The sequence below is a fragment of the Erpetoichthys calabaricus genome, chromosome 5 (assembly GCF_900747795.2).
Source record: "Erpetoichthys calabaricus chromosome 5, fErpCal1.3, whole genome shotgun sequence".
Classification (NCBI taxonomy): Eukaryota; Metazoa; Chordata; class Cladistia; order Polypteriformes; family Polypteridae; genus Erpetoichthys; species Erpetoichthys calabaricus.
This window is the reverse complement of record NC_041398.2, coordinates 14,725,086-14,750,348: the sequence shown is the minus strand read 5'-3', so window position 1 is coordinate 14,750,348 and position 25,263 is coordinate 14,725,086. Positions and strand designations below refer to the sequence as shown.

At 41.9% G+C, this 25,263-nt stretch overlaps 2 protein-coding genes across 17 annotated transcripts in view; both read right to left on the bottom strand.

Annotated features, from left to right (window-relative positions):
• Positions 1-1,334: 1,334 nt before the first annotated feature.
• LOC114644856 (zinc finger protein 771-like) lies at positions 1,335-14,923 on the bottom strand. The gene is made up of 3 exons (XM_051927581.1): positions 14,875-14,923; positions 8,916-9,479; positions 1,335-2,302 (listed from the first exon to the last, which is right to left on the bottom strand). The coding sequence occupies exons 2-3, from the start codon at positions 9,304-9,306 to the stop codon at positions 1,482-1,484; spliced, it is 1,212 nt and encodes a 403-aa protein (XP_051783541.1). The 5' UTR covers positions 9,307-9,479; positions 14,875-14,923; the 3' UTR covers positions 1,335-1,481.
• An 8,522-nt stretch (positions 14,924-23,445) lies between these two features.
• Positions 23,446-25,263, bottom strand: part of LOC114641573 (zona pellucida sperm-binding protein 4-like) — a 67,525-nt gene continuing 65,707 nt past the window's right edge. For all 16 annotated transcript variants that reach the window (XM_051927540.1, XM_051927543.1, XM_051927534.1 and 13 more), the window contains one exon: positions 23,446-23,584. In XM_051927540.1, coding sequence (XP_051783500.1) covers positions 23,463-23,584 — 122 coding nt within the window. In that variant the 3' untranslated portion in view covers positions 23,446-23,462. The remainder of the gene's footprint in view (positions 23,585-25,263) is intronic.

The following is a 25,263-nucleotide window of genomic DNA, read 5'->3' as shown; positions in this document are numbered from 1 at the left end:
TTTAAGGCGTTTCTGGGGAGGTACGGTTTATTCGCTCTTTCGCGCTTTGCTGCCCAACTGCGGTCGCCGCTCACTGCCAGTTGATGTGGCTTTCCGAAGAAATGCGTCGCTCTGCTTTTGCACTGTATCCGCCTGTTCATTTCATTTTTGCATTATCTTTGAAAACTTTATTAAAGAGGTGTCAAGCAATGCGTCTTTACAGGAAGGGTTCGCTCATAGTGTGACCTATCGGGAAGAAATGAAATTATTTAGTGAGATCTCATCATGCAAGAGACTTGCAAAAATTACACACTGACGATAGCCGTGGGGTAAGAGAGTCTTTGCTGTCGCTGCAGTCGAGTGTAAAAGTAAAGCATTTACACGCTCGGTACAGCATACTCGGAAAAGCTTTTATGAGTGGTAAGGAATAGCGTTCATTTTAGACATTGCGAAATCTCGATTAATCTGGGCACGGAAAAATCGGGATTCTATTTTGCAATAATATACTGAGATTTTATCCATCTCCTTTAAAGTGTCGTCTTTCTTGGTCAAGTAGTTAAACACTTTTTTTCGTCCACCCATTCATTCTCTAAACCGAGCAGGATCACGTAGGTGGGTGAGGGCAGAGCCAATTTCACTTAGTAGAGGGGGCACAGCAGAAACAACATTTGGGCAGGGTTGTGTCGCCAGCTCATTCTTCTGCCTGGTGTTGGTTCTGTTCGCCATCTTGTGTCACAGCACTGGTGCAGGGTCAGCTGTATGGCTGACACACAAGTGCTACCAATGTTGAAGCAGCCACTTGTCCTTTATACTGTATTAGGTTGTCACTTCTTGCGCACCTCCGAAAACTGCTGATTTGTGGGAATCGCTTGCCACAGTCACAACACCAATACAGATTCTCATAGGTCATCATTTGTCCTAAAAATGTGGCATGCTTGCTGTCCTATGCCTTGATGGGATGTTGCTCTGATGTAGATGTCATTCCTGTAAGTCTGCAGTGAGGGGTTCAGTGTAGCCCCTGCATAGTTCCTAATGAAGCCTTCTGTTGTGATTTGTGTAGGGGTGATAGAGATGGAGACCTCTTTATGTGTCGCTGATACAGGAGAATATCTTGTCACATTCAGAACAGTTATAAGGGTTACTGAAAGTATGAATGCTACTGCTGTCTGAGAACTGCTTACCACATTCAGGACCACAATGGGATTCCTCACAAGTGATAGTAGAAAGTCTACTATTGTGTGAAAATCGTTTGCCACATTTCAAACAATAATAAAGTATAATCTCTTTGGAGGTGTGTCTCTAGACATTTTACTGGTCAGTGTTGATGGCTTCTGCTTTCTCTCCAGTCTGAATTCTTTCAGGATTATGAAGACTCCTGCTATCTTCATAATCATTTGCAGTATTCCAAGCAACACTGATTTCTAATATGACTCTAAATTTGTCTTCTGTTTTAGAGCCATTTTCCAAATTTAATACCATGAGTGTTTTTTCCATTGGGAATTCTACTTTAAATGAGAACCCTTTCCCTCACACAAAAGATTTTTCTTCACTTTTTCTGCTTTTGTGGAGACAGTGGGGATGTCGTTTGCCACATTTAGTGGAGGCTTTTCTCCAGTATGAATTTTTCTGTGCTTCCGGAAACCTCCACTTGAAGAAAACCTTTTTCCGCATTGAGAACAGGTGTATGGCTTCTCTCCAGTATGAATTCTTACATGACTCCGAAAATTGCTGCTGTTGGAAAGCCTCTTTCCGCATTCGAAGCAGCAGTACGGCTTCTCTCCCGTATGGATCCGCGTGTGCTTCTGTAAACTACTACTGTCGTAGAATCGTTTGCCACATTCTGGACAGCAATAAGGCTTTTCTCCAGTGTGGATTCTGGTGTGGATTTGAAGACTGCGAATCTGTGAGAATCGTTTACCACACTCTGGACAGCAGTGGGGTTTCTCTCCGGTATGAACTGTCATGTGGACATTAAGGTAATTTCTCTCTAAGAAACGCTTGCCACATTCGGAGCAGCAATGAGGCTTCTCACCAGCATGGATTTTCATATGCTTATAAAGACTACTGTTGTGTGAAAACTGTTTGCCGCATTCCAAGCAGTGATGATGTTTTCCTCCAGTGTGACTCTGATCCATGAAGACAGCTTCCGACTGCGTTGGCCGAGCAGCAGAAGGGGAAATACGCTGAAAGGAGACCAAGGTCACATTATCAGATCCTCTTGTTGATTTCTTCATCTTCTCTTTGTCTTGTTTCTGCTGCAGTCTACACTGATGAGACGTTTGTGGAAATGAAGATGTGGAAAAGCTGGCATGGTCCTGGAAACCTGCAGTAACACAAATTGTTATATGTTTTACAATAAACTGCAAACTACAAGTTGACAGGAGTCACACTGGGTGGTGTTGCTGCCTCACACTGAGGTACCATTCCTACTCTGTCTACTCTGTGTCTGGACTTTGTGTGTTCTCCTGCTGTCTGTTCTGATTCTCTATCTTCCTCTCATTTTCCACAGATAAGTCTGCGGTGTTAATCAATTTCTGGTGTGACTGAGTGTGCCCTGTAGTGGACTGCAATCATATCTCAGGTTGTCTCCAAAGGTGCCTGTGACCCAAGGTTAAGAGAATCGATGGGTTGTGTGGGATGAGAACGTCATCTGACAAGTGGAGCTAATGAGTCACAGCTTTCATGTGGATTCAGCCATATTGAAGATCAAGACCCTACCCTGTCCCCTCACTCGTTGTTATTTTGACTGCTCTTTCTAAGCCTGCTGTTACTCTCATTTCTATCCTCCTTGTCTTTAACAGGACCCTGTGGTGGATGATGGACTAGGCTCGACACCTTTGTTTAATTCCTCCGTAGCTACTGACATTCACCTCCATCATCAGACATGGTGGAGTAACAGAGAGGAACTGGATGGGCAGCTCAGCTTTGGTAATGGCATTCTGGGATGTGAATTTGAGTTTTCTCTTCTTGGTTGTTATTCATCTGATGATATTGAATTCCTTTAACTCTTTTAGGACTAATTTTTTTTTTGTTTCTTATCTCCCAGGGCTGAATATTTTTCCAAAAACTAACATTTTTTAAAAAGGAACACAAAGCAATTGTTTAACATATCAAATCAACAAAAAATATTTACTTTTGACAAATGTTACTGTCTTGCATGTTGTATGAGCCTGCACACTCTATGATTTCACATACATATCACATACATTTTACACAGCAAAGTCTGATCTCGCTCAAAGCAGCCAATTTCAGTCATTGCCACATTGCACTCCTTACAATACGTGTTGCTTTGGTGCCTATTTTTCAATTGTCTGTTGCTGCACTTTCTCACATATATATTGTTAGTGTGTACTGTAGAGAGACAAGTCACCCATTTGCCATCGTGCCATGCCACTGCCACCAAGTTTTCTGCCCACATGAAAACCGTATTGTCACCTCTTTTCATCTTCTGAAACTTTATGAACTTTATGCATGGCGTTATAGCCTGGCTCACCCCATGGGATTTGCTTCTGTTTATTACAGAAGTGAATAAAACTTTGCAGCAGCACGTACCTATCATCACGCTGCATAACCTGTCCAAAGCCACCAGGGGACAAAGCACGTTTGGACCAATTCTCCCTGAAGTTATATCACCAGTTCTGTCCCATCTTTATTTGTAATGCCACGGCGCGCTTCATCTCGTCTTTCGTAGTGGGTTTCCACTTTGAAAAACGAGAATGCGATGCAAGCACAGCCTGCGATTCAAAAAATTTCTCTGCCTACCTGTTTGTCTCGTCTGACAGTAGCTGAAAAGCAGCATCAGGAGAGAGCAGCCTTAGTAGTTCAAAAGCTGGTGATCTGTCGTGTCCAACAGCAAGCCATGCCGTCTTGTAAACTCCGGTAGCCAGATCGGCTCTCAACGGATCAATGTCTGTGTATTTATCCCACGCGAACCTTGCCGTAGATGCATCGGCTGCGCGAAGGCACTCAACTGGCAGCAGATCAGCTGGCGCGGCATTGGCTGGTGTCTGATCAGCTGATGCCGGCTTCTCACTCTCTTGCTCGATCTCCTGATCACTGCCAATAAAATCCGATTCTGAAAAATCAAGAGTCCGACTCCGCAATAATGCGCAAAACATCGTCTGCCGAGTGTTTTCTTTTCTGCACTTGCTTCGCTCCCTTGTCACATGTCGATGCCATCTTGCCATTGTTTACATTTCGCAACTCACGCACACGCAAGGTTTAGTTGCTGAGTCAACGAGTCTAACATTCCTCCAAGCACAGAGGGAATGCCTGTGACGTGACAGTGAGATTTGTCGCCATTAACAGCTGATTGTCGCCCTCAACCCTTTCTGTCGACAAAAGTCGACATCCGCCCTAAAAGAGTTAATAACCTGACGTGCTTAATAATAATAAACACACAAATATGCTGTATGAATGTGCATTATGATGGCACAGCTGCCTGATTGTTCAAGTATAGTGAGGACAAATTCTGCACCCAGTTGTTGCACATGTGGACTTTGCATGGTCTCTCCATGTCTTTATGGGTCTTTCCCTCCCCATCCTCAAAAACATCCATGCAGAGTGGTGGCTGCGAGGTTAAGGATAATCAGAAGGTTGCCGGTTCGGCATAAGAAATCTACTTCGTTGGGCCGCTGAGCATGACCCATAACCTGCAATTGCTCCGTATGATGCTAACCTGCAGCCTGCCTTGCAAGAAGGTCCTAAAATGTACAGGAACAATTTGGGGGTTGTGGGGCACTAAAGCCACCATAAAAAACCTCCCGCTATTCAAAGTGTGGTGCTGAGGTGTCACCCATTGCGTTCGGGTCCCAGTCCAGGTGGTCTATTATGTGGAGGGTGTGGCAATGCATGATTAGCGCATGCACCCAGCTTCACTCTCCTGTCTCAGGTTAGGTGACCAGGGGCCTCATGCATAACGCCGTGCGTAGAATTCGCACTAATAACATGGCATACGCACAAACAAATCCAGATGCATAAATCTGTGCGAACACCAACTTCCACGTTCTTCCGCTCCATAAATCCCGGTCAGCGTGAAAAGTAACGCACGTGCACACGCCTTCTGTCCCACCCCAACTCCTCCCAGAATTACGCCTCTTTGAATATGCAAATCAATATAACTAGCCCTTTAGCTCAGCATTCTGTGAAATGGCAATGGCAAAAGCACTGGGGAAAATAGAAGAATTTCAGTGAATACCAAGTGGAGGCAAAGAAAAACATACTGTTTGTTGGTGTAAACAGTGGTATAAACAAGAAAAGGAAGTTGATCGAGTGACATAGCGTGTTGTAGCCCACCGCCTGAGTGTCATATGAAAGCTTATTAGGGTACAGAGAAAAAAAAAAAGGCACACAGTGGGAAATAAGCACGAAATGTCAACTTTAATCTTGAAATTTCCACTTTAATCCCCTAGTTTATTTTGTCATTAAAGAAGAACATCATAAACTTCATCTTAAAATTGTTTAATTTACTAGTTTCTCAAATCCCATTGTAACTAAAGTAGCACGTTAAATGCTTTGTTGTGTATTTAATCTTCTATGTGCTCTGTGTGTGTGTGAATTGCTATGTGCTTCCGGGCTTTCTCTTCCTCCGACAAGACACAAAATCCATGACATTCGTGATATTACAGCTCTCTGAATAATTAAAATACTGAGAAGTATACGTGATATCATTTTCATGATGATAGGAGTTAATGCATGTTATTAAACATGGGAACACGGTGGCGCAGTGATTGTTCATGTCTCACGCAAGATGCTTGCTGCGCCATGTGTGACCTTCGATGAAATAATTTATTACAGAAGTACTGTCTCTTTCAAACGTACTAACCCCCAATTCCTGTCCTTACGTTTCTTTCTCCAAATACCCAATCGCCATACAATCAGCTCTGTAATAGACGTTAAGCCATCTGTAAGCTTAGAACGCCGATTCTTCAAAATGTTTAAGGAACATTGAAATATCTTCGTAGCACATGTTTAATTATTCTATCCATCTATCCTTCCAGTGTCGCGTCAGCCACAGCATGAATACAGAGGGAGGCAGGAATAAACCGGGAACGGAGCTCAAGCTCGCTAGCACTGCAGCACCGTGTAGTTAAAGTTAAAGTTTACGTTTTATCTGTATAATATAATAAACATATTTTGCTGCATTTCATCTTAAAAATGATATCGTCATCATATGTAAATATGTGCTTTATAAAGTGGCTCAGGTTGTGTAATATTATAACTGTATCAAGTTTAGAGTGAGGTGCTTGTACTAATAAGTACAAACAGTTCTACAAGCAGCACTTGATGGACTGATTGAGTGCGTTTAGAGTTCTTGGATGAAATTGTTTGTGAACTGCGAGGTCAGTACAGGAAAGGCTCTGAAGCGTTTGCCACATGAGAGCAGTTCAAATAGACAGCATGACTGAGGCAGCGTTTGCTTGATGTTGTATCCCGATAATTCTCTTTCCATTCAGCTGCTATAGATCTGTGATTCACAGTCAGATACAGTGATATAAATACTTCGAGTGGTGCAGTGAGAGTAATATGGAAAAAGATGATCTGCTGTGGCAACACCTAAAGGGAGCAGCTGAAAGAAGAAGAAGAAGAAGGTGCAGTGAGAGTAACAACACTAAATCAGTTATGGTATTTAGAATAGTTTGACCATTCTGTGGACCATTATATTGTTACAGGTTAATTACAATCAGATGCATTAAACTAATAAACAATATGTGGTTCATTTCAATGTATTTATAAAGCCGCGTCAGGGATGTGGATCTAAAAAAGAAAGGGTAACCACTCAGGAACAATAGCACTGCTTTGACGCTGGGTGCCGCCAGTCTGCAAAACCGAGTGCAGAACTTGTGTGTGCCAGGGTGGGAGCTATCGTGAAAATGTGCTTGGCTTTACACCAAGTTTAGGTTTTATACATTGTGATTTGAGCGTGGAAACATTTGTACGCAACATTTTTGTGCGTATGCACCGTTTACACCTGAGGCCCCTGGTGTCTCTGAATTGTTTCATGTGGCTGTGAGGGTGAGTGTGTTCAAAGATGGACTGGCACCATGTCCGGGGCTGGTGTCTACCTCATGTCTGATGCCCTCTCATGGCCCTGAATTGGATTGTTTGTACTTGAGACAATTGTGGTATGTTACACATATATTAGACTCTTATGTGGACCCTGAATCACTGGACTTTTCTCAAATATGTTGTAATCACGTGCATCACATACTCAACTTCACTAGAACAACATTGGACAACAACAGGCCATTCAGCCCAGCAAAGCTCACCAGTCCAATCCACTTAATTTTTCTAAAAGTCGAATTTTGAGGGTCCTTGAAGTCCTTCTGTCTACCACACTACTTAGTCACATATTCCAAATGTCTGAGGTTTTTGTGAAATTTCCCCTTCACAAGTTTCCAACTGTGTCCCTGTGTTCTTGATTAACTTATTTTTAAGTCACTGTCTCGATCCGCTGGACTAATTCCCTTCATCATTTTAAACACTTCACTCAGGTCTCCTCTTAACCTCCTTAAGGCTAAGCTCCTTCTGTCATTCCTCTTGGTTCATCCTCTGTAGCCCTGAATCAGCCTAGTCGCTCTTCTCTGGACCTTTTCTAGTGCTGCTATGTCCTTTTTGTAGCCTGAAGACCAAAACTGCATGCAGGACTCCAGATGAGGCCTCACCGGTGTGTTATAAAGCTTGAGCGGAACCTCCTGTGACTTGTACTCCATACGTCAAGGCGCTATATAACCTGACATTCTGTTAGCCATCTTAATGGCTTCTGAACACTGTCTGGCAGTTGATCATGTTGCATCCACTACGACTCCTAAACCCTTCTCATAAGATGGTCTGTTGATTTGCAGAGCTCCTATTGTAGGTGCATATCAGATATTAATCAGAATAACAAGAGGACTGTGAGCAGGGGAAACAAGAGGACTGTCAACAGGGAAATATTCTAAGACTCCACAGATAGTTGTGTCCTGACAGACACACACATTTACTCTATGTGGACATGACAACCAGAAAGGGAGTTACAGAGTCAAAATGGAATGTGGCACGGCTCTAGTCAGCAGCAGAAATGCATTGGCTTGAACAAATATCACTTGTGAGCCACCAGGGTGCATACAGCCAAACTAACCTGGACACACACAGACAGGTTCAAACTCAACAGTTTTAAAGTGTGCACAAAACCACAACACAGCAATACACAGTCCCTTCTTGCCACCAGTCCATCCACCTCCACTCCTCCTCAGGCTTTGTCCGCTCCTTCCTCCCGACTCTGGCCATTCAATGGAGTGAGGCGACTCCTCTTATTCAGGTGGCTCATCACTATTATCTGGAATCACTCCCTGGTGTGCTGGAGGTCCTCTATAGGGCTCTGCAGCTCCCCCTGGCAGCCCCCACAGAACCCAACAGGGCTTCACCAAACTCCAGCTCTCGACATGCCCTGTGGGAATTCGTGGTGCCACAGCTGCCCAGGAGGGTTGCCCCTCTAGTGTTGCAGGGGGAGGTATTGCCTCTCCAATGCCCTCTCCCCTGGGGTCCCAACCAGGTAGTGGGCGTTGCCGCCCATCACACACTCATATTTAATGTGTAGGGTAATATATTTTGTGCACATCCCTGTCTTGACTTTGGCACAGTCTGAACCATCTTTAACAAAGTAGGCATTTTGCTATTTTCATGAAACAGTGCCATATTGGCCCAGCACATGTCACTAAACGCTACGCAGTGAAAGACACTTTATGTTTTTTTTCTGCAGTCACCCAAACATTTCCAAGTTATCAGGTCAGCTGTTCTCAGTTGTTACGCACTAAAGCGGCTTGTCTGTATTCAAATTCAATCACACGTGAATCTTTGCTCTTATTTCAGCCTACTGAAAATGTCAAGTCAACAACATTTGGAATTTCTAGATGTCCTCAGTGACACTTTCTTTTATATTTAATTACATTACTTACTCATTCCCACACTGCTGGATGGCTGCTGCTGCTCTTCTCCTTCTCTTCCATTTTCTTCTCTCATTTCCTCTTTAAACTCCACTAACTCAGATTTCACTCTTGTAGAATTCTCCTGGTTAGCCAGTTGTCCCGTATTGGTTAACCAGGACAGTAAGCTGGGAGGTGATTCTTCAGAAACATCTTGCTTCCAAGCATTCTTGGTTTCACACTTTTGCAATTCAAGACTTACTGAGAAATTCTTGGAATCCTCCACTTTAACCCCAATATGTTTGCCCTTGGCTTCATCCTCTTTAAAATCTGAATCACAATCTTCCACCTTTACACACAAATCCTCTGGTGCACCCCACTCACAGTCCTCCTGTTTAATGTGTGTCCCATACCTTTGGTCCATGCCTTCAGTTTTTGCTGAGGTCGTGCTCTCTGTAAAACTCTTCCCTAACCCCCAAGTGTCTCCTATCCTCTTCTCTTCTAGGATTCACTTCTCACGTGGAGAGATCTGAATTGGAGGTCATCAGACACCTCACGGTATGGCCGTTTCAACGGAGAAGGAGGCTCCTTTATACCCTGTGAACATAAGCGTGATAGAATTACTCCTCAAAAATAACTTAACAGCATTAGAGGCCCAGGGCAAAGCAGTGCATTGGTGTCCCTACCTACACAACCACTTAGCAAGTCACAACATACCTAGATAAGTGTTGGACCCCTATGCTCGAGGGGCAAACACCCAGCATGCCCATGCATTAAGATGGCCCTGCTTGAACACATTTCAGGGTGAACTTTCCAGGATTTAAGACCGTTCATCAATTAAATTGGGAATGCAAGATCAATTCCAATTGACCTCCTGGAATGTGAGTTGGAATTGCACCAGAGGAGAAGAATTGGAATGAAAGAAAACAGAACTGAATCCCAATAAATTCAACAAAATTCTACTTCTGAGACAATTGGTCGTGATTTGTTAAATATTACACTGCAAATATTATGAATCACATAAAATACAAGTACTTCAAAATGCATTGAAGCATAATGTATTGTAATGGACACCAGACGTGGACTGGCACTCTGGCCAGGATGGTTCAAGGCCACTTACCCGGCCGGTAGGCCAGTGTAGTGGAAGGACAGGAGGAGGCTCTGGGTCTGGCATGAAGGGAGCGACTCGATCTTCGCCAGATGATTTTGAGTCAGGCAGCAGTGCACAACACTCATCTGGAGAAATGGAGGGAAAAGAAAGGAAAGTGGAGAAAGGAGAATTGTGTTGGGGTAGTCTGTGTACACAGGTTGGTGAAAATAAACCATTATTTGAACCTGAACTAATGCTGGTGTCAGGGTGTTTAATGATTTGGAGCTCACTGGCACCCCCTTGTGGTCACAGTATATTTTATGTTGTACAAGATCTTTTTTCAACTTAGCCACATTTTCTTTATGTAGAAATGACAGTATCTTATTTGCATCATTCATTCTAATAATTATTTTACTAAAAATGTTTGTGATGCACCACCTGTTGGAATGACAAATGCAATGCAAGTCTCTGTTATATACCACTTGTTATGGGATTCATAAAAGCAGTGGTAATGTTTGTAATGCACCGTCTGTTAGAATGACAAGTACAATGCATTTATTACTGCAAATATTTGTGATGCACCAACTGTTGGAATGACAGAGACATAGCAACCAGACGGACACACAGATAAATAGGCACTTGCCCTCTTATGAAGGTGGCTTTTTGTGCATTATGTTTTATAAACATTTTGACCATTTCATTAAGATGACAATTTCTGAAATATAAACATTAATCACAGTTGGGCTAAGGTTAGGACAACTGTAAAAAAAATCACCAGCACCCATGGAATGCATTTTCAGTGTTTTCTGGAAAGATACTCAGGCCTGAAAGATGCATTTTTAGTGATGTGAAATGCTGGATGTAATAATGAATTGCTATGAAAAAATCTAAAGTCTTTGAATGAAAGATGAAAAATACTCATTATTGCATTTGATGGTTTGAGGTATCACACACCATCATATATAACAGCTCGTCAATGGCACTTTACTGGGTTGTGTGGTTTCATTACTTGACAAAGAACCATTTTATTCCATGAAGATATGTGTCATGCACTGTCTATTAGAATGACAAATGCAATGCATTCCATTACAACAAAGGTTTGTGATGAATCATCTGAAAGAATGACAAATGTAATGCATTTCAGTATTACAGATTCTTCACAATGCTTGTGATGTACCACCTGTTGGAATAACAATTACAATGCATTTTATCACTACAAACATTACTGATGCTCCATCTGTTGGAATGACAAATGTAAGGCATTTTAGTACTACAAGTGCGTGTGATGCACCACTTGTTGGGATGAAAATTACAGTGCATTTTTATCACTACAGATATTTATGATGTCCCATCTTTTGGAATGACAAATGAAATAGATTTTATTCCTACAAAAATGTGTGATGCACCATTTGTTGGAATGACAAATGCAAGGCATTTTAGTACTATAAATGCTTGTGATGCACCACCTGTTGGAATGAAAATTACAATGCATTTTATCACTACAGATATTTGTGATGCACAATCTGTTGGAATGACAAATGTAAGGCGTTTTAGTACTACAAATGCTTGTAATGCACCACTTGTTGGAATGAAAATGACAATGCATTTTATCACTACAAACATTAGTGATGCACCATCTGTTGGAATGACAAATGTAAGACATTTTAGTACTAGAAATGCTTGTGATGCACCACCTGTTGGAATAACAATTACAATGCAATTTATCACTACAAACATTACTGATGCTCCATCTGTTGGAATGATAAATGTAAAGCATGTTAGGACTAGAAATGCTTGTGATGTACCACCTGTTGGAATAACAATTACAATGCATTTTATCACTACAAACATTACTGATGCTCCATCTGTTGGAATGACAAATGTAAGACATTTTAGTACTAGAAATGCTTGTGATGCACCACCTGTTGGAATAACAATTACAATGCAATTTATCACTACAAACATTACTGATGCTCCATCTGTTGGAATGATAAATGTAAAGCATGTTAGGACTAGAAATGCTTGTGATGTACCACCTGTTGGAATAACAATTACAATGCATTTTATCACTACAAACATTACTGATGCTCCATCTGTTGGAATGACAAATGTAAGGCGTTTTAGTACTACAAATGCTTGTAATGCACCACTTGTTGGAATGAAAATGACAATGCATTTTATCACTACAAACATTAGTGATGCACCATCTGTTGGAATGACAAATGTAAGGCATTTTAGTACTACAAATGCTTGTGATGCACCACTTGTTGGAATGAAAATTACAATGCATTTTATCACTACAGATATTTATGATGTCCCATCTTTTGGAAAGACAAATGAAGTAGATTTTATTCCTACAAAAATGTGTGATGCACCATTTGTTGGAATGACAAATGCAGGGCATTTTAGTACTATAAATGCTTGTGATGCACCACCTGTTGGAATAAAAATTACAATGCATTTTATCACTACAGATATTTGTGATGTGCCATCTGTTGGAATGATATATGTAATACATATTTTTTATACAAATGTTTGTGCTGTGCCATCTGTTGGTATGACAAATTTATTTTTTACTACATGCATTAAAACTTACATTCCAATAGATACTTTTCTGCACAATGTTAATGCATTGGTCCCAAGTGATTATTTAGCTCTCAGCCATCTTAGATGGTTACCACAGTTATTTGTCTTTAAAAACTCATATGTAGGCAGTATGGCACAAGAGTTAAGGCTTTGGACTTCAAGTCATGAAGTTTTGGGTTTAATTTCCACTAGTAGTGACACTTCACCTGCTTCAGCCAAATATAAATTTTAATTTTGCTTCCTGTAGTTTTTTTTATTATTATTATTTCAACTCCAGTGTAACTTCATTGGGTGAATTGGAATTGATGAGCTCATACATGAATTGACCCCCTACTTTGCAACTTCCAGTTTGTATCTTATCGAGAATAATACTAAATAAGTGCAGGTTTATGAGAGATCTGAAGTGCTGTAAACCCTTCATGTTAGCCTGAGACACTCTCTACAGATTTTGAGTGAAAACCTACTTGAGACAGACACAAAGTCCAGTTGATTAAAACAAAGCTAACAAAAAGGAAAGGAGGATGACATTTGAAAAGGCCCTCATCTTTTCACTTTGGTCCATTTCATACTGACAGCACAGATCTAATCAAGGCTGGACAAAATATGAAGGTGACAGAGCTGGTTAGACCTCAACTAATTTTAGAGAGACTTGGTCTGCACTGTACGAACATGGCACACAGGGAAACCAACATATATATGCACTGAAGAAAACTTGCATGGGCACAATCTCTGACAGCCATCAGAAATATGAACAAACCAAACTACACCATTAGTGGATCTGCTGGAAAGGCTGGTCGGCAGGGGCAGTTTGGCTAATATATCCACTGTTCTGCTTCTCCTTCTGACTCCCTTTGTCGATCCTCTTATTCTCACCAGTTGACTCCTCACTCTGACTTACCCCTCTCCTCTTTCAGACCCGCACATTTCTGACTCTAACGGACTCATTGAAGATAAACAAACAAACAAATAAATACATAAACAACAGTGTCCAAAGGCAGGTGAAAAGAGAAACGGGGAGCAGGACAAGAGAAGGTGCGACAAGCAGCTGACACAATCACTGACAGAAGAGCAGAACGAATTAAAAGATACCGAGGGAAACACACCGAGCGTGACAATGACAAACAGAAACGAGATGCAACAATCAAAACTGAGAACTAAAAGCTGAAAAGAATGATATCTGCAGCCCCGACTGTAATCGCCGACGAGCGGATTTTAATTTGTCCAAAGCGAGTAGGCTTCGTGTACTGTACCGCCATTTGCGCGGATGGCAAGCTATAAAGGAGAGCTTTTCTGTCCGCTGCTATTCGGCAATACGATTCTTCCTGGCATCCCAAATTAAAGGCTGCTACTCTTTAAAATGCAGTTTACAATTTTTGCACAGTATACATTTATTATTTATTTATATACAGGTATCAATTGATTAATTGTATTATTTGATTGCATCTTAATTTTTGTGTTTCTTCTTCTGATTGCTTCTAAATGCCACCGTAGAATTAATAAAGTCAATGTGATCTAATCTATGTGACGTTCATTAAGGCGAATTTGGCATTAGCTTAGGGCGCAGATCAATAGGAGAGGGGGACCCAGCCGCACGGTTTTAGCTACCGAACAGTCAGATGGCGCATTAAAAATCTTGGCCTATAGGGCGCAAAATAACCTAGCACCGGCACCGTTTGCAAGTATTTATAATCCATCCATTATCCAACCCGCTATATCCTAACTACAGGGTCACGGGGGTCTGCTGGAGCCAATCCCAGCCAACACAGGGCGCAAGGCAGGAAACAAACCCCGGTCAGGGCAGTATTTATAAACACTGCATATTTGCATGGGTCTTTCTTGATGAGTTTCCATTACATTTATTCCTGATAAGATCTCAGTACGTGCCAAAGTGAAAGACTTTACTAGATGGTTCTCGGCTCCATTTCTAACTAAAAGAAGCGAGTGGCTGCGCGTGCATGTGACCGGCCGGCAGGGTAGCACAGAGCAGGCGTGACACGCGCGCGAGCGAGCACGAATACAGCGCAAGCACTCGCGACTTAATGCGCCTGCGCTACATTTTACAACCAGATACGGATTATCGTTAAACCACCCCTACCCCGAATCGGAACATTCCCTACAGCACACGGACTGATTGGAAGGGTTCGGCGAACGCAATTCGCAATAAACTTAAGGTGCGAGTCTCTGTGCCGCCGTCAAAGCGGACAAACCGAAGCGCTCGGCTCCTAAACTTAAGCGACCAACGCAGCGTCAAGCACCTCCTCAGCCGGTACTCCCTCACACATAGACACAATCCCCAACCATTCAAATTTGTCTTACCTTGTGCACCTTTGCTTAAAAAAGGCGTGAGTATCGAGTGGAGCATGCGCGGTAAGAGAGAATGGCGGCAAACAGGGCGGCACAAAAATGACGTCATCAACCGGGCCCGACCCGCCCACTCAGCGAGACACGCTCCTTGTTCTTTTTTTTAAGAGTTTATCGGGTTTTACATACCATCGGGTAGGGTTACAAGGGGTTGGCAAGTGCAGTGATGGATGATCTACAGCCGATGTCGAGTAATAAAGGATACGAATGAGAGGCGCGGGGATCGATGAATAAGACAAAGACAACCAGAGGGTCGACGTTTTCAAGTTCAATTTTGAGCTAAACATGTGAGAAGGACCCTCAGCCTGCTCTCGTAAAGGACTTCGTGGTTCCCTTGAATCCTCTTTACCAAATGAAGGTGAAACCTGAAAAAAATGTGCGATCGGCATTTCCGCTTTTAATTGGCAGTGACGTTTGTCGTTCATTTGTCTGAAGACAGGCGCTGATTCGAGTCACTAATAAAGCAGGAGATGTAGGGGTGGCTAAGGTTGTTATTTATGTGTGAAAATTCTGGCTAACCGTCTGACAAAAAAGAAGAGAGAAAAAAAGGTCACAGCTGGGCCAGTTCTGTAGGTCAAAGGCTTCACGATGTGAGTACCATATGGGATGGAATGGCAACCCAAATGGATGATAGTTTCTTGCCAGGGGAGGATGTGGTAACGTAAGGACATAGATGGACAAGCATCCCTCGGGGATAAGTGTTGCTTCCCTGCCAGGTTTAGGGAGGGGGTACCATAACAAAAGGATGTTAATCAGGATTGTGTGTTCCCCTGCTACACATGGTGGTAGCATCCCACCGGGGGAAACTACCATTTGAATACCCGCAGGGCAAGTTGGGAATTGTAGTCCCGTGGGACTGCCCTGTCAGGAGTTTCCTGGGGGCTGCCAGGAGGAACCTCCAGGGGAACTTGGCTTATTCTTTTCTGGGACTTCCGCATGACCCAGTGGTGCTCCCAAGGTGCAACACTTTGGCTCAGCAAGTTCCACTTGGGTCAGGCATAAAAGAAGGAGGCTTCTCTTCTCCTATTGAGTAGAGGTGTGGAAGGAGGAAAGAGAAGATGTTATTGTGTTGTACTGCTATGCGAGAGGATTTGCAGGTCTGTGAAGTTATTTAAAAAAAAAAAAAGAAATAATAATAATAATAATTTTGTGTTTGAACCCAGTACTGTGCTCTTAAGTTAGGGTTAGGGAAATCAGTGGCATCCCCCTACTGGTCACAATAGTAAATACAAAAAATTCTCTTCAATGTCAGCACAAAATGAAAAACTATAACTTTGTAACTGATATGTAATATAATACTACTACCAAAAATAATAAGATATATAGATAGATATGAAAGGCACTATATAATGATAGATAGATAGATGTGAAAGGCACTATATAATAGATAGATAGATAGATAGATAGATAGATAGATAGATAGATAGATAGATAGATGTGAAAGGCACTATATGATAGATAGATAGATAGATAGATAGATAGATAGATAGATAGATAGATAGATAGATAGATAGATAGATAGATAGATGTGAAAGGCACTATATAACAGATAGATAGATAGATAGATAGATAGATAGATAGATAGATAGATAGATAGATAGATGTGAAAGGCACTATATGATAGATAGATAGATAGATATGTGAAAGGCACTATATAATAGATAGATAGATGTGAAAGGCACTATATGATAGATAGATAGATAGATAGATAGATAGATAAGGCACTATATAATAGATAGATAGATAGATAGATAGATAGATAGATAGATAGATAGATAGATAGATAGATAGATAGATAGATATGTGAAAGGCACTATTTAATAGATAGATAGATAGATGTGAAAGACACTATATAATAGATAGATAGATAGATAGATAGATAGATAGATAGATAGATAGATAGATAGATAGATAGATAGATAGATAGATAGATGTGAAAGGCACTATATAATAGATAGATAGATAGATATGTGAAAGGCACTATTTAATAGATAGATAGATAGATAGATAGATAGATAGATAGATAGATAGATAGATAGATAGATAGATAGATAGATGTGAAAGGCACTATATAAAAGATAGATAGATAGATAGATAGATAGATAGATAGATAGATAGATAGATGTGAAAGGCACTATATAATAGATAGATAGATAGATCGATAGATAGATAGATGTGGAAGGCACTATATGATAGATAGATAGATAGATAGATAGATAGATAGATAGATAGATAGATAGATAGATAGATAGATAGATATGTGAAAGGCACTATTTAATAGATAGATAGATAGATAGATAGATGTGAAAGGCACTATATAATATATAGATAGATAGATAGATAGATAGATGTGAAAGGCACTATATAATAGATAGATAGATAGATAGATAGATAGATAGATAGATAGATAGATAGATAGATGTGAAAGGCACTATATAATAGATAGATAGATAGATGTGAAAGGCACTATATGATAGATAGATAGATAGATAGATAGATAAGGCACTATATAATAGATAGATAGATAGATGTGAAAGGCACTATATGATAGATAGATAGATAGATAGATAGATAGATAGATAGATAGATAAGGCACTATATAATAGATAGATAGATAGATAGATAGATAGATAGATAGATAGATAGATAGATAGATAGATAGATAGATAGATAGATACTTTATTAATCCCTAGAGGAAATTCTCCAGCAGCATACTGATACGGATATATACTATAATACTTTATAAACAGTGATAAGTCTGTGGGATTAGGCATTCTGACCAAGGCTACTTATTAATAATACAATAGGGGAAAGTAGAGCAAAATAAGACTCTACCAAGACAAAACAGTAACTGATGTTTTATTTCATTTGAAATTGGAAAAAATCACATTTTCACTTGAGATCCTGCCAGGTTTTGAAAACGTTTTGCACACATCCTATCAATAACATTTTAGAATAAGCATTTAAATTGGGGAAGCAGGTTCTCTCCCCTCTTTTACTCCATTTATTTTTATTAATTTATTAATGTATCTATTTACTTTTTTTTACTAGCTTAAAGTTTGACTCTGCTGGCTTAGCTCTCTTTCTCAGGGGTGGTTGGGGGGGGGGGGGGTTGATTTGTTTTGAACCAAGTCTTGTAAAACTTGACTTATTTGTATGGGATGTTCTTTGTTATTAAAATCAATTTAAAAATTGTATGGGTATACTTATTTATTTATTTATTTACTTACCTACTTACTTATCTATAAATTTATGTATATAACAAGCTTCTATAAAAAAAAATCCCCCTGGGCACAAATAAAGTTCAATCTATCTGTTGCTTGACATAAGAGACATAACACCATTTCATTCTGGAGAGGGTGAAGTTTAGTTTTGTTTCCTTTTCTGTTTTTGGTGTGTGTGCTTGGAAAGAAAATCTTTATCTTTAATGAACAGTAGACTGCAGGACACTACCGGAGAAAGGAAGCCCGGACTGCCCATAGCCATTGGTATTTCACAATCATCTTCTCATGTCTATTCACTTTAGTTATACATCTAAATGCATAAAAAGTTCTTTCTGGAACCTTCATGTGGTTAGGTCTTTTGGGGCTATGGCAGGGTGGGCAGCGTTGTTCCTGGCTGCAGGTTTTTGTTGCAGCCCTGTTTGTTAATGAGAGGTCAATTATTTCTAATGAAGCCCCGATTGCTCAAGTGACATTTTGATGCTTCATTTTAGGGGTCTCGCTTGTTAAGGTTCCCTTCCCTTAATTTCTTATCTCAATCTTAAACAGCTGCCTTCACTGTTTTAATTGCTCCTTATTAGCAATAAGATGCAAATGACAAAGGAGCCAGCAGTTCTCCGTCTTACCTGTTTTCAGGTACACCTGTGTTGATTCATCCATCCATCCATCCATTTTCCAACCCGCTGAATCCAAACACAGGGTCACGGGGGTCTGCTGGAGCCAATCCCAGCCAACACAGGGCACAAGGCAGGAACCAATCCTGGGCAGGGTGCTAACCCACTACAGGACACACACCCACACACACTAGGGCCAATTCAGAATTGCCAATCCACCTAGCCTGCATGTCTTTGGACTGTGGGAGGAAACCGGAGCGCCCGGAAGAAACCCACGCAGACACGGGGAGAACATGCAAACTCCACACAGGGAGGACCCGGGAAGCGAACCCGGGTCCCCAGGTCTCCCAACTGAGAGGCAGCAGCGCTACCCACTGCACCACCGTGCCACCTGTAGTTAAACACTTAAAGAAAAATTTGACAAACTGAAAATGATCCATTTCAGCCTTTAAATCATTTAGACCAGTGGTTCTCAAACACAGTCCTGGAGACCCCCTGTGGCTGCAGGTTATTGTTGCAACCAACTTCTGTTTTGTATTGTGACTGCTAGCCTAATGAGGTGAGCTGTTATTACCCATTTCTATGATTTGGAGTCCAAGTGAAAAATTCCCGAAAAACTAAATTTGGACCATTTTTGTTAAAATGTACTAAGCAGTTTTATGTAGTTTTTATATTTTAACAATTTATTCATCCCGATTTTCATTGATCTTTTCCATGTTACACTGGTCACCAAACATTTTGCTACTCGGATTCTTTCATCTGTATTTGAACAAATTTCACTTGCTGACTCCAAATCTGAAAACCGTTTTCGTCGAGCACGTCCCATTTTCTAGTTCTGATGTTCCAGGTCTTGGACAACTAAGGGTGACTGGACAGTAAAGAGCATTTAAGAAATAAGTTTGGTCTCGAGAAAAGTGAAGCCAAAATTAAGGAAGGTGTTTTTGTTGGCCCGGAAATACGCAAACTGATGCTTGACGAGGAGTTCAGAAGGAAACTGAAGCCCAATGAATCAGCACCCTCATTCGTGCAGGTTGTCCAGAATTTTCTGGGCAGTCACAAAGCAGAGAATCATACTGAGCTTGTGGATAATATGCTGAAAGGATATTAGCTTACGGGAGCCAGAAGGTCACTGAAGACGCATTTTTTACATGCTCAACTCGACTTTTTTCCACCAAATTTAAGCGATGTCAGAGATGAGCATGGGGAGAGATTTCATCAAGATATAAAGGTAATGGAAAACTGATATCGGGGAAAGTTCACTCTGAGCATGATGGGTGACTACTGTTGGTTCTGGCAAAGAGAGACGGATGTGCAGTACAAGTGCAAAAGCGAGGGCCTCCAACATTGTTGGGCACACTGACCTCACTATTATATTGAGGTAAATTGACATAAATATACTTTAACGTGTCACTGGTATCATCTTCTGGTTTGTTTCTCAGAATAAACACATCAAAACAATTTTGGTGGGACAGAGTCCAAACTCCAGATATCGTGTTGATACAGCGCATCACTTTTTCCACATTTTGTTACGTTACAGCCTTATTCCAAAATGGATTAAATTCATTTTTTTCCTCAGAATTCTACACACAACACCCCATAATGACAACGTGAAAAAAGTTTACTCGAGGTTTTTGCAAATTTATTAAAAATAAAAAAATTGAGAAATCCCATGTCCATAAGTATTCACAGCCTTTGCCATGAAGCTCCAAATTGAGCTCAGGTCCATCCTGTTTCCCCTGATCATCCTTGAGATGTTTCTGCAGCTTCATTGGAGTCCACCTGTGGTAAATTCAGTTGACTGGACATGATTTGGAAAGGCACACACCTGTCTATATAAGGTCCCACAGTTGACAGTTCATGTCAGAGCACAAACCAAGCATGAAGTCAAAGGAATTGTCTGTAGACCTCCGAGACAGGATTGTCTCAAGGCACAAATCTGGGGAAGGTTACAGAAACATTTCTGCTGCTTTGAAGGTCCCGATGAGCACAGTGGCCTCCATCATCCGTAAGTGGAAGAAGTTCAAAACCACCAGGACTCTTCCTAGCGCTGGCCGGCCATCTAAACTGAGCGATCGGGGGAGAAGGGCCTTAGTCAGGGAAGTGACCAAGATCCCGATAGTCACTCTGTCAGAGCTCCAGAGGTCCTCTGTGGAGAGAGGAGAACCTTCCAGAAGGACAACCATCTCTGCAGCAATCCACCAATCAGGCCTGTATGGTAGAGTGGCCAGACAGAAGCCACTCCTTAGTAAAAGGCACATGGCAGCCCGCCTGGAGTTTGCCAAAAGGCACCTGAAGGACTCTCAGACCATGAGAAAGAAAATTCTCTGGTCTGATGAGACAAAGATTGAAGTCTTCGGTGTGAATGTCAGGCGTCACGTTTGGAGGAAACCAGGCACCGCTCATCACCAGGCCAATACCATCCCTACAGTGAAGCATGGTGGTGGCAGCATCATGTTGTGGGGATGTGTTTCAGCGGCAGGGACTGGGAGACTAGTCAGGATAAAGGGAAAGATGACTACAACAATGTACAGAGACATCCTGGATGAAAACCTGCTCCAGAGCGCTCTTGACCTCAGACTGGGGCGACGGTTCATCTTTCAGCAGGACAACGACCCTAAGCACACAGTCAAGATATCAAAGGAGTGGCTTCAGGACAACTCTGTGCATGTCCTTGAGTGGCCAAGCCAGAGCCCAGACTTGAATCCAATTGAACATCTCTGGAGAGATCTTAAAATGGCTGTGCACCGACGCTTCCCATCCAACCTGATGGAGCTTGAGAGGTGCTGCAAAGAGGAATGGGCGAAACTGGCCAAGGATAGGTGTGCCAAGCTTGTGGCATCATATTCAACAAGACTTGAGGCTGGAATTGCTGCCAAAGGGGCATCGACAAAGTATTGAGCAAAGGCTGTGAATACTTATGGACATGGGATTTCTGTTTTTTATTTTTAATAAATTTTCAAAAACCTCAAGTAAACTTTTTTCACGTTATGGGGTGTTGTGTGCAGAATTCTGACGAAAAAAATGAATTTAATCCATTTTGGAATAAGGCTGTAACATAAAATGTGTAAACCGTGATGTGCTGTGAATACTGTCTGGATGCACAGAAATTAAGGGTGGCTTATCCAAATAGGTACAACCACCAGAATAGATTTCCTTATAAGTATTTGGGTGTAAACCAGAATAAAATGAATGCATTAATTGACAATGTAAATTCGACAGATAAAATCTATTGGTTTTTCTGACTATGCTGGAACACACTGCTTTCTATAGATGCTTCCTCCCAGGCAGTTTGCCAAGGAGTCAAAGATACGAAAAGCTTGTTCTGCTGCCCGGATTACTGAATTGTCCTAGTAGAGAAGATTTCCTTTAGTAAGATGTTAAATTTCGACAACCCATGCAGTGCCTGCCCGTATGAGCGCTTGCTTTTAATAAAGCAAAAACACAACACCACACAGTCCCAGGATACCTCGGTTACATTCAAATGACACACTAAACCAACTGTCCCAGACCTACCATCTAAGAACCTGATAAGCATGGCTCACTGCAAATGTGAAAACTTCTTTAAGCAGAGGCTATGAAAAAGTGGTAGAGTATGAAAGGCGATGGGAGAATATCCTCACTTTTGTGGCAAGCAGTTATTTTCAGGTGTTTAGAAATTCCTTTTACGGATAGCAGCGACTCCCGGTGAACGCAGGTTATGGTGGACTAAAACAAGTAAAGATTAACAAGGTTAGGATAGAAAAGGAGGAACAAAGACCTGGAGGAATGGATAAAGAGGAAGCAGCCACCATGACAAGGAGACTTGGGGCAGAGGATGGACTGAAAATGCAGCAAGAAACTCTGCACACATCATTCGTATGCACCTGGAAACCCTTCTGTGTCACAAGCTGAACTCCAAGGTAGGTGGATGCCTTTAAATTGGTCCACACCACTTCAACCTTTGGAAACCAGGTATCTATACCTGAACACAGGAGCTCAATTACTCCCTGCCAAGGAGATGTACCAGCCACCTGCCTAAGATTGTATGTATAAAACCAAAAACCCATAGCAGCAGTTCAATCACTTGCTCATCATGGACTGCTTTTTAAATTGATTCTAGGGTGAGCTGGCCCAGGATAAAGCTAGTAAAGTGGCCAGCTATGAAGGAGCCATAAACAGGGTCCAAGGCAAAGTGTACAGAGAAAAAAAAAAAAAAAAAGTGTTAGAAGGAAAATGCTGCCAAGGATAAAGTGCAAGTAAACCAATGGAGTGGGCAACACAAGTAGACTGATGAGCAGCCTGGCACAATTGGGATTGGGGGAAAGAGAAAATAAACCAACTCCATGGAGCTAATTAAAAAAACTCCGCACAAGTCTGGTCAAAGTGTAGGCTGTGGTACAAGGGGATTGACGCACAATAAAAACTAATCCTTATGTCATCTTGACAAGTCAGCAAGTTGAATCATTTCATGTTCACCCACAGATTTAAAACTGTCAGGGCTACCCCATTTTGACCAGTTGGTTTGTATGCAGGAGGAGACACTGGTCCTATTGGACTAGAGGGTCTTCCCCCAATACTCGATGGCCTTTTTTTAGGCCACCAACCAGAAACCATTTCATCAAAATCAGAAAGGGAGCAGCTCAAGATTCAACACCACATCCCTGCTAGATTGTTATCCATTTGATTGGAGAATTAGTCAGCGACCACAAATATTCTTTAAGAGCCTTTATTAAAATTTCAGATCTACTTTCGGCCTGTTGAACCTCCTTACAGCAAGCACAGCCAAAACCAGCACTACCATCAACATGGCAGCTGCAGCTCCCAGCACCAGGTATCCAGTGGGAAGAGAAGCTGTGGAAGACAAATGACATTTACTCTCCAAGCCAAACATTGAGGGATGAACACCAAGGATCAGCCAAACGCAACTCTGGCCTAAACTAGCATTATGCCCAGTATGGTATACCTTTCTGCTCCAGCCTGGAGGTCTGCACACCATCAGCTGTCAACACAACAGGACCACTGTGAAGGAGCACATTCTTCCTTGAGGAAACCATTTGTGCCATCTTGTCGGCAGCTCTGCCAGATCCTTGAAAACAGAAGTGGTAGAGTTCATTCAAATACACCGTGAGGGACCATTTGGAAATAAAGCTTCCACTCCAGCTCTGCATTCAGATATATGGAGTGTTTTATTGAGCCATTACCCAACAATCACAGTATCAGTCAGTTCATTTGACTTGGGCTACTCACTTCTTACAGGGCAGCTCTGAGTACAGGGGTCTGTGGCAGAGGGATAGCAGGCAGCAGCAACACAGTACATGAAGATCTAGAGAGAAAAAGCCCATCAGTAAACAAGCCTTTGTAGGAGACCAACTCCTTTCCAAGTCTACTTCAAGATCAAAGATTCTGATACATGAAATTTCAGGGGAGTTCAGTGCTTAATGTAGGACCACAAGAGCCTCAAAAGTAGAGCTGGCCAAAGGAACCCACCTTTTCAGCCAAGGCTTGCTGAGCTACAGGATCCACAAAAGCAAACATCTCAAACACAAATCTCTTGTAATGACTTGGGTAGGCCACTCCAGATGTGCTGTCCACAGTCACCAAGCTGGTCAAATAGTTGTCTCCAGTGTATGGGCACCTTGGGAAAACAGACCCTCCAGTTAGCACTGACCAGCCATCCTCTTCCCCCACCCTCACAGGAGGGCACCTACCCATTCACCAAAAGGCTCCACTGGGGCTGGCTGGAAGCAGAAGGTCCTGGGGTGACCCAGCAGTCCCCAAGTGTCAGCACAAGGTTAGGGTCAGTCCTGTTCATGATGTGCACTTCCACAGCCACAGGATCCCTCAGAGTTTTGGTCACTGGGTAGTCAGCATCCACATAGTAGGAGCCATAGGTGGGATCTTGCCATGCAAAGGAGGGGGGGGCATTAGTGGAAATGGCACATCCGAACAAGATCCTCTAATCTCCAAGAGCATCAGGCGTTTAAAAAGCTGTCATTCTAATAATTAGATCAAACCAACAAGGACACCACCCCCCCAGTACCTGTTGCAATGACCAATTCCAGGTCAAATGGCCCTTGCTCTACTACTGGAAGAGGTGGTGCCACAGTATACACATCAGCCTCCACTTGCACATCCTGGCTTCCCGAGTAGGTGCACTGGAAGAACAACCTAAGGAGAGATACACCACATCATAGCAGGTAGAGCACATTTAGGGTTAGAGGAAGCAGGTTCAGATGCCTTACTTGTAGACACTGTCCCTGGTGATGGAGCCCTGTGGACCACTGCTCACAGTGATGGCAGCAGACATGGTGTTCTGGTAAGTCACATTGCCTCCAGCCAGCTGAAACAGGGACGTTAGAATTAGTGCCGACCACGAAGTCAGTGCAGGGTTGGGGTTACATTTCTAGGTCATCCGCAAGAAAAGTCATGCTGCGGTTTGTGTGGTCAAACAACTTTGATGAAAAACCTCGCTAGTTAAAGGAGATGGTGTCCTATTCTCTAGTTTAATATTAGATCATCCACCACAAGCC